At 39.4% G+C, this 15,084-nt stretch overlaps 1 protein-coding gene across 1 annotated transcript in view; it reads right to left on the minus strand.

The window, feature by feature from the left end:
* The window catches only part of TBC1D20 (TBC1 domain family member 20), a 47,161-nt gene extending 40,412 nt beyond the window's left edge, over window positions 1-6,749 (minus strand). Inside the window, exon 1 of the mRNA XM_074292831.1 lies at window positions 6,516-6,749. Within this exon, the coding sequence (XP_074148932.1) occupies window positions 6,516-6,585 (70 nt within the window). The 5' untranslated portion in view covers window positions 6,586-6,749. The remainder of the gene's footprint in view (window positions 1-6,515) is intronic.
* Window positions 6,750-15,084: the final 8,335 nt, after the last annotated feature.

Consider the following 15,084-nt stretch of genomic DNA (forward strand, 5'->3'; position numbering starts at 1 on the left):
TTAACATAAAAAAATGGATTAGTAGAGTGACTAAATTAATTAAAGATACCACAACAAAATATAAAGCTTCCTCTGGTAATGGACAAATCTAAGTAATTCCCAGGAAGTGGGAATTCTACACATATTATGCTTGCTCATTCTCTATTAAAATGATTCTTCACAGTGGGCCAATATAACAACGGTCCTAAATATTCCTGGGATGAGGGCATAGTATTGAGCCATCTCCACTCTGGATAAAAAAAACAATCTAGAGTTCTACCTCCACAAAAAACAGGTGTTTCTAGAATCACCTGGGTGAAACAGCATAACATCTATATGGGAATATATAGGGAAAGAAAACAATGTCTAACAATGTTCACATAGTTACCAGTTCTAGATATTTAAATGTCTTAAGATTACTAAATGGGTTCTTTTAAAGGGCACAGAATTCCATTGGGATTTCTGGAATAATGCTTACATTACACCTTATCAAAAAAATCTGATATCTTTTACTCAGAAATTAAACTCAAGACACTACAGCCAACATTGCTCCTAACCAAAACAACGAAGTGTGGAAGAGCCAGAAAAAAACCCTCCTCTTCAAGTAAGACTCATTTTATAAAGAAGTTTCAGAGAGAATAACAGGCCATCAGATTTATGATAGGACCCCATTTTTAGATATTCTAAGTTGGGCTCTAATTTAACAAAACAAACATACTACTACCACCATCCCCCAAAATATAATGTCGTCCTTTTGGGGATACATAAATAGGCTTGCATTAAAAGTACCTGAGGAAAAAAGAAAAAGAAATAATTTGAGGTTCTTTTTATCAACGAAGTATATTATTTTCAGTGCTTTTTAAAAAAAATAGACTTTTTTTTTCATTTGGTTGCTAGAACAGTCTGCCTCATGCACAGATCTGGTCGTATCACTACTATGTCCAAAGTGCCTTCCTATTGCTCACCATGTAAAGTTCACCTTTCTTTGCCTGACATTTAAAGCCTTCCATAACCTGGCACCAGCCTCTCCTTTATTTTATATATATTCCATATACCAGTCCAAATAGTCTTTTACTTATCCCAGAAAAGATCCTGTTTACTTCCCCTCTTACTTGTTTGGCTCTTGTCAGTCTCTATGTCTGGAATGCTATCTCTCCTCTTCTATGCTTATTGAATTTCTACTTGCTTCTGAAAGCCCAAACACCACATCCACCATAAAATCTCACTTCCATGTTCATGAACTGACATTCCCTTATGTTATCATAATCTGTTATAATCACCTGCTCCTATGCCCTGGTCACCATGATTTCCAATCTTTCCATCTTTAGTTCTTTCCCAGATCATCATACTGCAGTGGTAGCATTCTCCTCCCTTCCCTATCATGACCTCTCCTCCCTCAATGAACCAGTTCAACTCTACACTGATATCTTCTTTAGAGTCCCTTTCCTTCTTACTGTACTACTCATCTTGCCTTGTAAAGTCTCAATCTTGTATTACTTTTATTAAATGCTTGGCTTTCACTCCAAGTTATGCTTCTGAAGGATAACAGAAAAAAAAAAATCACAAAACTCTGCTGAGTTCACTGGTCAATTTCTTCTTCTTCTTTTTAAAATTATTATAGCTTTTTATTTACCAGATATATGCATGGGTAATTTTTCAGCATTGACAATTGCAAAACCTTTTGTTCCAATTTTCCCCTTTCTTCCCCCCACCCTCTCCCCCAGATGGCAAGTTGACCAATACATGTTAAATATATTAGAGCAGGGGTTCTCAAACTACAGCCCGTGGGCCAGATGCAGCCCCCCAGATTATGGCAGATGGGCTGAGGGGCGGAAACAGAATGTGAGCTTTTGTTTTTACTATAGTCTGGCCCTCCAACAGTCTGAGGGACAGTGAACTGGCCCCCTATTTAGAAAGTTTGAGGACCATTGTATTAAAGTATAAATAAAATACAATATATGTATACATGTCCATATAGATATTTTGCTGTACAAAAAGAATCAGACTTTGAAATAGTGTACAATTAAGCTGTGAAGGAAATAAAAAATGCAGGCAGACAAAATTAGAGGGATTGGGAATTCTATCTAATGGTTCATAGTCATCTCCTAGAGTTCTTTCGCTGGGTGTAGCTGGTTCAGTTCATTACTGCTCTATTGGAACTGATTTGATTCATCTCATTGTTGAAGAGGGCCTCGTCCATCAGAATTGATCATCATATAGTATTGTTGTTGAAGTATACAACGATCTCCTGGTCCTGCTCATTTCACTCAGCATCAGTTCATGTAAGTCTCTCCAGATGTTTCTGAAATCATCCTGTTGGTCATTTCTTACAGAACAATAATATTCCATAATACTCATATACCACAATTTATTCAGCCATTCTCCAATCGATGGACATCCATGCAGTTTCCAGTTTCTGGCCACTACAAAGAGGGCTGCCACAAACATTCTTGCACATATAGGTCCCTTTCCCTTCTTTAAGATCTCTTTGGGATATAAGCCCAGTAGAGAGACTGCTGGGTCAAAGAGTATGCACAGTTTGATAACTTTTTGAGCCTAGTTCCAAATCGCTCTCCAGAATGGCTGGATGGAGTCACAATTCCACCAACAATGCATCAATGCACTGGACAATTTCTTAAACAATTTAAACTGAGCTCTCAGAAGCAAGGAAATTCTTCTTCATTCACTCATTTTTCCCACTCACTAAAGCAATTCTTCAAACCTTTTGATCCCTCCTAAAGCCTTACAATTCTTTCTGCTCTCAACTGAGAACTTAATATCATAACTAAGGCCATTGCCTAGAGCATTCCCTTCTTCTCTTCCAGATGCCTTTTACCACTATGTCACTCACCCTTGTCTCACATGAAGAGCTGCCTTTCTCTTTGCCAAGACTAACCCCATTCCATTTCAACTTTTTCCAGAAGTTTGCCTTATCATTTTCCCCTATCTTCTATCTTTCCCTATCTATTGGCTACTTCCCTAATATCTATAAACATGCCCATATTTCCTCCATCCTCAAAAAAATCTCATTTAATTCATCCTTCTTCGTCTAGCTATTGTCCCACCCACAGCTTTCTTCCCTTTTGTGGCTAAACCTCTTAAGAAGGCTATCTGTAATTGAAGCCTCCACTTCTTTTCCTTTCACTCTCTTCTTAATTCTCTACAATCTGTCTTCTGACCTCATCATTCAGCTGTTTCCAAAATTACCAACCGCTCTTTCCAGTTACCAAAAGTTCTCCAATCTGACAAATCTAAAGGTTTTTTTCTGATGAACTCATCCTTCTTAACCTCTCCCATAGTCTCTGCCACACTCAATCACCCTTTTCTTCATACTTACTTCTGTCTAGATTTCTGTGACAATATTCTGGTGCTCCTCCTATCTGACTCTTCTTCCTCAATTTCCTTTGCTGGAGACTTTACTCAGGTTAAAAGTGGATCTCCTCGTTAGCTCTAACCTCTTCTTTCTTCTCTTTTTCCTCTATACTGTTTCATTTGGTAAACTCGCTGGCTCCTTTAGATTCAATTATGAACATTATTTAGACGATTGTACTTAGCTCTAACTTCTCTCCTAACCTCCAGACTACCAGTTCCAATTGCCTACTGGATATCTCAAATTGAATGTCTTTAAGTGACTTGCCCAGGGTCACACAACTAGGAAGTGTTAAGTGTCTGAGGCCAGATTTGAACTCAAGTCCTCCTGACTCCAGGGCTGGTGCTCTATTTACTGCACCAGCTTGCTGCTTCTCTGACTGAGCATTTTCAATGATTGGTCCTCATGTTTGGAATTTTCTCTCTCCTCATCTGTTTCCTTAATTCCCTCAAGAACCAGCTAAAATCCCAAATTTTACAGAAATCTATCTTTCCCCATACTCCTTGATGCTAGTACCTGTTATCTGTTGATAATCTCCAATTTATTTATATATATATATATATATCTTTTTTGCATGTGTTTTTCATGTAGTCTTTCCCATTAGGCTGTGAGCTCCTTGAGAGCAGGGGCTGTTTTTTGCCTTTCTCTGGATCCTCAGTGCTTAGCACTGGCATATAATAAGCATACTTTTACTAAAGAATTCATCTAATAATATCTCCTCCCCATCTGGATTTCTTAAAGGTATTATGATGTGTATCTCTTTAATGTTGTTATACAAAAATGTGTATTAGTTACCTAGGTTTAGGACTTACTCCCCTTTTGGACAGTAGACTCCATTTGAAAGCAGAGGCTAAATCTCATCTCAACTTTCTATTTTCCTGCCACTTTCCTACTCCAGTATTCACAAAAAAGAGGCGTGTGTACAGAGCTTACATCTGGCATCTTTGAGTCCAAGATTGCCAAAAAAAAAAAAAAAAAAAAAAAAAAAGCACAAGGAATGATACAATTTGGGAAGGAGCCAACTATATCACAAGAATGGAAGTCATAAGATAAAGCAAAAAGTTATGATGCTAAAGGGCATAGAGAGTCAGTACATATTGTAAGAATTACTTCTGAACTATCATACTGTGGGGAAAATAAAAGAGAGAAAGAGAACAGACAACGATTCCAGAGCAATAAGGTACAGTTATTATGTAGGGAACAAAGCAACACACAGATAAATTAATTATCTTGTCTATCCTGGACAAAAAACCAAAACAAAGCATCACTATTGGGGACCCAAGAATAATGTATCTTGAAGGTTCTGAAAAGGGATACATTAAATTACTATTAATTCCTCACTGAATTATGCAGTAGTTAAAATAAACAGTTAAGTTGTGAGTTGGATTAGTAGTCTGGTCTGGAAGAAAGGAAGAGGTTGTTAGCTTTAGATAATGGACTAAACACAGAAAGTTTAGGAACTAATCCTATACCTTTCACATTATCATTCTCAATTTAATGGTACCCAGGGTCCTGTTGCTCTCCTGAATGACAACTCTAAACTCATTCTTCAGAACTTCATTACTCCAGCAAAATCCTTCTGGCTTACTGGTTATTCCTCAAACACAGTATTCTATCTCCCAAATCTTGAGACTTTGTACTGTCTGTCTGCCAAGCCTAGAATTTTCTCCCCTCCTCCCCATCTGTCCGTCTCTCCTCATTTCTATCAACTAGTTTTTCTTGGCTTTTAACATTTTGCTCAGCTCCCACCTTCTGAAGGAAACCTTCTATAGTTCTTTCTAGTTGCTGGTATCCTCTGTTCAGGACTGTCTTCCATCAGACTTAGCTCTTAACATTGAGCTTTATCTGCCATTCTCCTATGACCAGGCTTGAAACTTAAATGCTCCACCCTCAGGGTCATCCTCAAGTCCAAGCTCGTGCCAACCCCTCTCTCTCTTGGCTACAGGCATTTTTTGCCGGTGTGCCCCAGGCCTAGGATGTTCTCCCTTTTCATCTCCATTTCCTGGCTTTCCTGAAGCCTCACTTCCAGCACCACCTCTTCTGCAGGAATTATTTCCAGGGGGACAGGTAGGTGGTAGAGCAAACATTGGCCTTGAATTCAGGAGGACCCGAGTTCAAATCCAACCTCAGACACTTAACACTTCCTGGCTGTGTGACCCTGGACAAGTCATTTAACCCCAGCCTCAGAAAAAGGAAAAAAGGAGGAATTTCCAGGCACCCCTCCTATTTATCCTTACTTGTACATTATCTCCTCTGTTAAAGAGTGTGAGCGCCTTGCTTGGGGATGAAAGGCTCTCTGGAGCTTCACAGAAATGCTGACTGACTGACTGAAATGCTTCTTTCCCAAGGAACTCAAGCTCTCTCTTTAAACAATACAGGGAGAAGAGTACAGGACGGTGAGTACACGGAGACAAAGTTCCTAGAGACAGCACTGCAGGACCCGGGCAGGTAATTTAGTGCCCATTTTCTGACCCGATAAGACACTTGTGAGGAGAGCACTATAGGAAGCTGAAAGCTCTACTGGCCATATAACCAAATCTACTTCTTTCCTTCTTCTTTTTAATCCGTTTGAATCCTTGCCTTTCCAGACATCACAACCCCCATCGCCACAGCCACTAGCACCCTCAGCTTACAGCCCAAACCCTGCACCCCAAACTGTTTTGCTGACAGGAGAACTGCCAACCTCTCCCTCAGAACCTCTTTCCCTGCAGTCCTCGGCCCCAGGGGCATCAAGACCCATTCTCCCTTCTCTCCTCAGCCAGCAGCAGCACTATCACTGCCCTTCCTCAGGACCGCTCCCCCCCAAGTACATCAGACTCTGCCCTCAGATCCCCTAACATTAGACACCACCGACAGCAGCACCACTCTCCATGCAGCAACAGCAGCACTTCGTCCCCAACTCCAGTGCTCCTAATTCGGCGGCGGCAGCAGCAGCAGCAGCACCTCCTCTCCCCGGATCTCTCCATGTGAGCCCTTGCAGCCTTAGCCTAGCAGCATTCTCAAGAGCAGCACCACTACTCCCCCGAGATCCCCTTCCTCCTCGTCCTCTCTCGGGCTTCTCTCCCTCTCGGCCTCATCCTCTGCCCTCCCAGGCCACGGCCGCAGCAGGAGCAGCCCGGTCCCTTCCGTCCCGCCCCCCTCAGGCCTCAGTTCCGGCCCCCGGTACCTGCTTTCTCGTCCCCGCTGCGAGACGACCAGGCCGAAAGCCCATCACCCCCTGCCTTCGGGAGAGCCATGCCCCGGGGCCCCGGCTCCTCCCCGCGCCCGTGGTGGTGCCAGGGCCGGGGAAATGGTAGCGGCGGCGGCGGAGGCGGCAGCGGCGGCTACAGGGGAGCCTCTGCCGCTCGCCTCGGCCAGTCCGCTCCTCGGCGAGCGCCGCCCCTGTACGTCACCGCGACCTCGCGCCGCCCGTACGTGACCGCCCCGCCCCCACCACGTGATCGCGCCGACCACTAAACAAAAAATATTGAACTAGGTTGGATAAATTAATGAATTAGGGAATACACGTCCCCGGAGGGTCTCCTTGACAAGCCAACAGGTTCTTGGTGTTTCAGAGAAGGGCTAAAGTTGACCCAGGGTGCACCGCGGTAGGGAGGCGGAAGCCGGCATTACCCAGTCCTGCCAGTGGTATCCGAAAGTGTAGAGGTTGGATTAGACGGCCCTCAGATTGTGGAAACTGAGGCCCAGAGAGGCAAAGGGACATGGATAAATCGCAGGGCCAGCAGAGGCCTTGTTTCCTATCCCCTGCCTTTGGGCACACAGGCTGAATTCTCAGAGTGGGTGACTTGGGAGGAGATGACGTGGTATATTAAAGCCCTCAGATGACTCTGTACGAACTGTCCGACCTCAGTTTTCCTCCATTGTATTTGAAAACCTCCTCCACCCTTTACGAGCACATAGGGGAGAGAGAAAGGAGGGAAACTTAACTCGGGTAAAGGTACGGTAACTGACAATGAGGACTAGAATCCAGGTCTCCTCAGTCATACCTAAAGTCCTTCACTCTGGAATCTCCTCATTTGGACACCGAGCCAGAACCTCAAAGTTGGGAGAGACCTTAAGAGATACAAGGTCTGCAACTTGTGTTAACTTTGGGAAAGTGATTTTTCTCTCTGGAGGAACTTTTGAGGACTCTTCCAGTTTTAAGGCTATCGCGATCATGTGATGTAATTCAGTCACTGACTAGTTCTATATCACACTGCGCGTTCCACCCCTCCCCCATTTCTGAGCCTAGAAATGAACTAAGCATGCTCAGTACTATCAGCAGCACAGGCAACCAGAGGAATTTCATCAGGAATTTCCTACTCCTGTATAGACAAAATCCTTCTGTTGTCCAATAGAAATCTGTACATGCAAAAAGGGACTTAACTAGAGATACTCTCCATCCGCAGCCTCGCAAGTGCACATAGCCCCGGGCAGCTAGGTTGTTGTTAAGCTCTGCCCTAACCCTAACCAGAACACTTAAGACTTATGAAGCAAGGGTTGGAGCTAAAGAAGGAACAGTAGGCTTTGAATGATTCTAAACATTGCAATCTTTCTTGATATGCCTCCTCCTAAGTAATTTCTTAGTTAAATATTCCCATTTCTTTTTTAAAAATTATTTTCCCCAAGTACATGTAAAAACAATTTTCTCTATTAGTTTTAAAATTTTGAATTTCAAGTTCTCTCCGTCCTCTATTCCCTTTTCTAAGATGGCAAGCTATTTTAAATAGGTTATACATGTGCAATAATGCAAAACAAAACATTCCCATTTCTGGTAACCCATCCTCATATGGCATTGCCCTCTCACCAACCATATTCACTGCTATTCTCTGTACCTCAGAGAAATCAATACATCATAAAATGTGACTCCCAGAGCTGGACATATTAGACATCAGATTAGTTTTGTCCAGGGCAGAAAATAGTTATGACACAATAAAAATCCATTTCTAGAAAGAGTTGATAGTATCAACCTTTTCTTGATGAGACATAACATAATCTAGTAGAAAAATACTAGGTTTGGAGTCCAAAAACATATGATTCTATGTTCTAATATTCTAATTTCTCCTTTAATGCTAACCTTTTATAGCTCTCATAGTCTGTGTTCTAAGACTCAACTCTGACTAATGTTCTTGATCTAGATCTTATTTTCATGGTTTTTTAATGCTAGGATTTAAGTGCTTTAGTGTAAACAAGATTGTCCTGGTTTTAAAATAATCTCTATTCGTGTGAACAGAAAACCTCCTTTGGACCCTCTGGATATTTCTTTGAAGCTACAATTTCTATTATAGTCAGCAGCATACTATACCTAGTACCAGTAAATCCTTCAAAAACATGCTATAAATCTGCCAGGTGGGGGTGCTGTATGAAAAGATACAAAGACCTCAATTAAAAAGGCTGAATAGTCCAAACTGAAACATATCAAAATATATAATAAAACCCTGTGGCCCTTTTGCAATGTATTTAGAGAAAGGAGATTAGGAACAGCTGTGGGAGGAGTCTTGGATTAGGAACTAGATTTCAAATTGTAGTCCCTGTCCTACCACTGATTATATGACTGGCCTACCATGAGTCAGTGTCAAAGTTAGAACTTGAACCTTAGTATCTGGATTTCTAATAATGCAACTCTTACAGTGCTTACATAAATAGCTAGCTATAAAGGAAAACTCTCATTCCACTACTGTTTTATAAGAGCTTGACTTACCCTACTGAATTTGGTCATATCACCCCTATGAGGTAGTGAGTGAAAGTACCTCCATTTTATAAATGGAGAAACTGAAGATCAGAGCTGTAATTTAACCAAGTAACAAAGCTATGAAGATGTGGAACAGAGACTATTAGAACACAGGTATCCTGTTTATCATATCAATGTTCTTTCCCTTTTGCCCCAATTCTATTCTAAGAATTGTTTTAATATACCCAAGTTTGGTCCTCTTTTGCATTATTCATACAGATCACCATGATTTGCAACACTAGATCAGAAAACAGCACACCAAGTCTCTTTTCTTTTTAAAGAGAAGCCACAAAAACTGTGTTAGAGGAAGGTGATGCAACAGTGGAACAATTTCAGAAATACCAAATCCCTTTAGGAAAAGACTACTACCTCTCTCTCCTAATTCTCTGGGGTACAATTGGAAAGAACGATGAATTTTAAGTCTCAGGCTCAGCTCTACTAATTATCAGCTGTGGAATCTTGGTCCTTTGACTAGCTTCAATGTCCTCTTCTGTTAAAAAAAAAAAAAGAGGACCCACAACACAAGTCTGGGTGATTTCCAGTTTTAAAATCTCAGGACTCCAAGACTTCTGTTTGTCTGCCTGTCTCTCCAAATATGCAATCTCTTACAAAGAGATAATATGTAAGGTCCCTTCCAAGCTTCACTCTAATCCCAACTCTGCCACTTACTAGGTGCTGGCCTCCTTCCCCTCTCTGGGGAACCTGTCTGAAAGATGACATAGCAACACTTACATTGCTATCTGACTTCTCAGGACTTTTGAGAACATGAGAACATGTGGTGATTCACAAATTGTTAAAACCCCATACAAATGTTGGTATAGGTAAGACCTGGAGCCAGGAGAGACGTGTGAATTCTGGCTCTGATACTTAAAAAAGTTGGGTAACCCTGGGCAAATCATTTTAATCTCTCAACCTTAGCTTTCTCATCTGAAAAATGTACTTATTCAGAGGGTTTTTGTCAAGAAAGAACTTTTTTGCAAACTTGAAAGCACCATGCAAATTGAATTATGGATGATGCAAGTGTTTTGTAAGCCTTAAAGAACAAGTTGAATTGTCAGTAGTGTTATTTCCTACTAATAGGAAATAACTCCCAGTGGTTTGATCAGATAAATCTAGAAAGAGTTGAATATGTTTGGGTAAATGTTTTAAATAACTGAATTGAAGTTAAAAGGGTGCTAAATTGGTAGGGAAGAAATCCAGAATTCATGGGACACTTGTTCAATCATTTAATTGAGTCCAATAATCCCTTGAGGGGTTTTGTTAGCAAAGGTATTGATGTGGTTTGTCATTTCCTTCTCCAGTGGATTAAGGTAGGGATGGGTTACACAGTATGTTTTTTAACTCAATTTTAGAACTCTAACTGTAGAGCTCTAGACACTGAGTCACTGAGCTGCTTCACAGGACACTTTTATCTTTTAGTTGCTTTTTTAGTTGTGTCTAATTCTACATGTCTCTGGGATTTTCTTCTCAAAGATACTGGCTGGAGTGGTTTGTTATCTTCTCCAGATGAGGAAACTGAGGCAAACAGGGTGAAGTGCCTTGCTTGAGATCTATAGGGCTGGATCTAGTATCTAAGACTTTCTTGCAACATCCATGACATTTATTCAACTTGGAAAGTAGCCTTAGCTCCTCAAATTATGCTAAGCAATGTTGGGAATTTTTCCAGTTTGAATAGAACAGAAATACTGTGATTTACAAGTAGATTGGGCAAATTAATTGTTAGAGGAACTAATGCTTAGACTCTGCTATTAAAGGCAACTCATTAGAATCACTGAATAAAAAAGCAGTTTTACATAAGGTTGGGGGAAATATAGCTAGAATCATACTGTAGAATGTCATAACTGGAATGTTATGTTAGATAACATAAAACAGAGCTGAAAGGCAATGTATATAACATTTTGACCTGAGAGGTCAACCTTACAGAATACCAATCTGACCCCTCATGGAAAAATGACATCAGAGAGGAGAGCTTAAAATTTAGAGAAAACTGATGGCAGAAATAGGTTTAAAATAACCCATGTCTCCAGGTGTCATAACTATTTGTAGCAGTGACTAAATTTTCCAAGAAATGCTCAAGAGAATTGAATATAATTTTAGCCATAATTTAAAACAATGAAGCCAATGTGACTTTGATTTTAATTGAATTTAACAAGCATTTATTAAGTGCTTATCATATATGCAAAGTCTTGTTAGGTATTGATTGAGAGCAAGATTGAAAAACAAATGTCCAAACCAACCACAAATCATAGCATTTATACCATTTTAGAATAACCATAATCAAGACTATTCTGGCACATTTAGATTTCTATATTTATTCTGTTAATCTTTCCAGATCAACCACACTAATCTACCTTCCTAGGCCCCAGTTTTCTTCATCTGTAAGATGGGGATAGATATTAGATGCCTAATAAGTGTGTTAGAATGTTATACTTCATGTACAAAGTTTTAGAAAACTTCCTAGAACTATACACAAGTAAAATATCATTTATTCTTTTAACATTAGATCTGCATCGCTCTTTTTGTTGTAGCTAGAAACTGGAAGTTGAATGGATGTCCAATTGGAGAATGGTTGGGTAAATTGTGGTATATGAAGGTTATGGAATATTATTGCTCTGTAAGAAATGACCAGCAGGAGGAATACAGAGAGGCTTGGAGAGACTTAAATCAACTGTTGCTGAGTGAAATGAGCAGAACCAGAAGATCACTATACACTTCAACAACAATACTGTATAAGGATGTATTCTGATGGAAGTGGAAATCTTCAACATAAAGAAGATCCAACTCACTTCCAATTGATCAATGATGGACAGAAATAACTATACCCAGAGAAGGAACACTGGGAAGCGAATGTAAATTGTTAGCACTACTGTCTATCTACCCAGGTTACTTATACCTTCGGAAGCTAATAATTAATGTGCAACAAGAAAATGGTATTTATACACATATATTGTATCTAGGTTATATTATAACACATGTAAAATGTATGGGACTACCTGCCATCGGGGGGAGGGAGTGGAGGGAGGGAGGGGATAATTTGGAAAAATGAATTAAAAAAAAAAATTAGATCTGCATCTAAAACACTTTTAATTTAAAAAATGAAATAAATCTTAAAAGTTTTAACTTTATGGAATTCTGCATAACAAACTTCAGAGAAGTATATTTGATAAGCATTTATTCAAAGGGAAGGATAGAAGAAAATATTGAGTAGATATGGTTGATATTAGGCAATGCTATGGGTTGGGGACTGGGGGTAGAGGGGAGGGCAAGAGTAGGCAGCCAAAACTGGGCTTCTTTAACATAATAATAATTGTAACCTATCATGACTCTAATGTGTTTGATCCTTATCACAACAATCTCCTTAGGGATTTCATTAGGAACAGGTTTAGAAAAGTTCTTACAGAATCTAGAATATTTCCTACCATCTATTCTCTATCCAAGCTGCAAAAGTAATCTTCCTGCTTTTAACACATAACTCTTCCCCACCCTCTCCAAGTTAACAATCTGGATCCCTCCATTTTTCAGTCTTCCAACTGGATTACTCTTCTCTAAATTTGATACTTCACCACTCCAGCCTAGCCCATACACAGGTTCACCTCCCTTTCCCATTTCTACAAAGTCTTTCCAGATTCCCTTTAATTGTTAATCCTCTTCCCCCAGTTTTTCACATATTGTTATTTGTGTAATTGTTTTTTCCCCCAGGTAAAGTGTAATCTTAACAGCAGAGACTATTTCATTGGTGCTTTTATAGCCCTAGAATAGCATAGTGTCCTGTACATAGCAACCACTTCATGGTTCTGTTAGTACTAGATCTGGAAAGACATTAAGAGAGGGTCATTGCACTGATACATTGTTGGTGGAATTGTGAACACATCCAGCCATTCTGGAGAGCGATTTGAAACTATGCTCAAAAAGTTATCAAACTGTGCATACCCTTTGACCCAGCAGTGTCTCTACTGGGCTTATATCCCAAAGAGATCTTAAAGAAGGGAAAGGGACCTATATGTGCAAGAATGTTTGTGGCAGCCCTCTTTGTAGTGGCCAGAAACTGGAAACTGCATGGATGCCCATCAATTGGAGAATGGCTGAATAAATTGGTATATGAATATTATGGAATATTATTGTTCTGTAAGAAATGACCAGCAGGATGATTTCAGAAACATCTGGAGAGACTTACATGAACTCAAGCTGAGTGAAAGGAGAAGGACCAAGAGATCATTATATACTTCAACAATAACACTATATGATGATCAATTCTGATGGATGTGGCCATCTTAAACTATGAGCTAAATCAAATCAGTTCCAAAGAGCAGTAATGGACTGAACCAGCCACACCCAGCGAAAGAACTCTGGGAGATGACTATGAACCACTACATAGAATTCCTAATCGCTATATTTTTGTCCACCTGCATTTTTTATTTCCTTCATAGGCTAATTGTACACTATTTCAAAGTCAAAATTCTTTTTGTATAGCAAAACAACTGTTTGGACATGCATACATATATTGTATTTAATTTATACGTTAACATATTTAACATGTATTGGTCAGCCTGCCATCTGGGGTGGGGAGGGAAGGAGGGGAAAAATTAGAATAAAAGGTTTGGCAATTGTCAATGTTGTAAAATTACCCATGCATATATCTGGTAAATAAACTATTAAAAAAAAAAAGAGAGAGAGAGAGAGAGAGAGAGAGGGTCATTGCTCTTAAAAGATTTCATAAAGATTTTTGAAGAAACTCAAGAGTATAGGTATAATCTTGGAATTTAGATGGGATCAAGAATCTAAAGATCTCACACTACTGTTTTGAAAAATTTTCCTAATTCCCCTCAATGACCTCTGCATTCCAGCCATATTGCCTCACCTCACGATTCTTCATGCCTGTTTAGTGTTCTTCACTTGCTGAATTCCTATATATTCTTTAGGTTTGCACTCTTCACTGTTAAAACAAAACAAAACAAAACAAATTGTTCCCTTCAGGCTTTGCTTTGAATTGTTACACTCTAATAATTTTGAAATACGGATTTGTGGATTCCATAAAGGCAGGGATAGTTATTTCCTCCCAAAGTTGGCAATATTTGGCACACATGCTTAAAAAATGCTTAATTTGACTTAATGACCATGATCAACTAAAAGTGTAGGTAAGTACCTGGAAAAAAGTTAAAACTAAAATAATTAAGTTTCTGTAAGTGGTTTCACAAGTACTACTTTTCAGTTAACATGAACTAAAATGCATTTAGCCCAAAAGTTTCTACCAATAATACCAATTGCATTCCAATAGTTATGACTTCTAGCACTGCGTTGTAAAAGTGAAGATCTAGTTTTATTAATAGTATTCAAAAACATTAGAGATTGGAGAACTCCTTCAGTATCTAGTCCACTTTTCATTTTTATAGACGCTAGTAATCCAGAGGCAGTGACTTTGTCCATGTCACACAGTAAGAAACAGTCAAGACTTGAGCCATCTAATATTTTTATCCAAAACATCAGGTACCAAATTCTGAATTATTTTTGAGTGCCTGTTTGAACATAGCTTAAAACTAAGTTTCTAATAAAGTCATTCACAATCAGCAAGAACCATAATATTGTTAGGACTAGTAAGTATACAAAATGAATATTCAAAACCTTGAATGCTTAATTTAAATTGAGCTGGATTTAGATTACTGCTATATCTTGAAGCTTTTTTTTTTTTTTTTTTTTTTGAGGCTAACAAACTCTCTAAACATTTCCCATTTAAGCACTGATCCAATAGCATGGTAAAATTCCAGGGAGGAGTTTAAACACAAGGTAATGTGAGTATGGAACAAGTAGTCTTAAGCCTCAACTACTCCCATCCCCAAGTTCCATCAATAGTATCTTTTTTTTTTCCTTTATCAAACCAGACAAAACTTATTTAAAATCTGAGCCATAAAATGTCAGTTGAAAAGAAGCTTTAAAGAATCTCTTGTTCCATGGTTGTACATGAGGCCTGGAAGAGAAAAGTGATGTTAGCCCAAGGTTTCAGTAGCAGAATTGGGCCTAGAACTCAAGT

The sequence above is a fragment of the Sminthopsis crassicaudata genome, chromosome 2 (genome assembly GCF_048593235.1).
Source record: "Sminthopsis crassicaudata isolate SCR6 chromosome 2, ASM4859323v1, whole genome shotgun sequence".
NCBI classification, from domain to species: domain Eukaryota; kingdom Metazoa; phylum Chordata; class Mammalia; order Dasyuromorphia; family Dasyuridae; genus Sminthopsis; species Sminthopsis crassicaudata.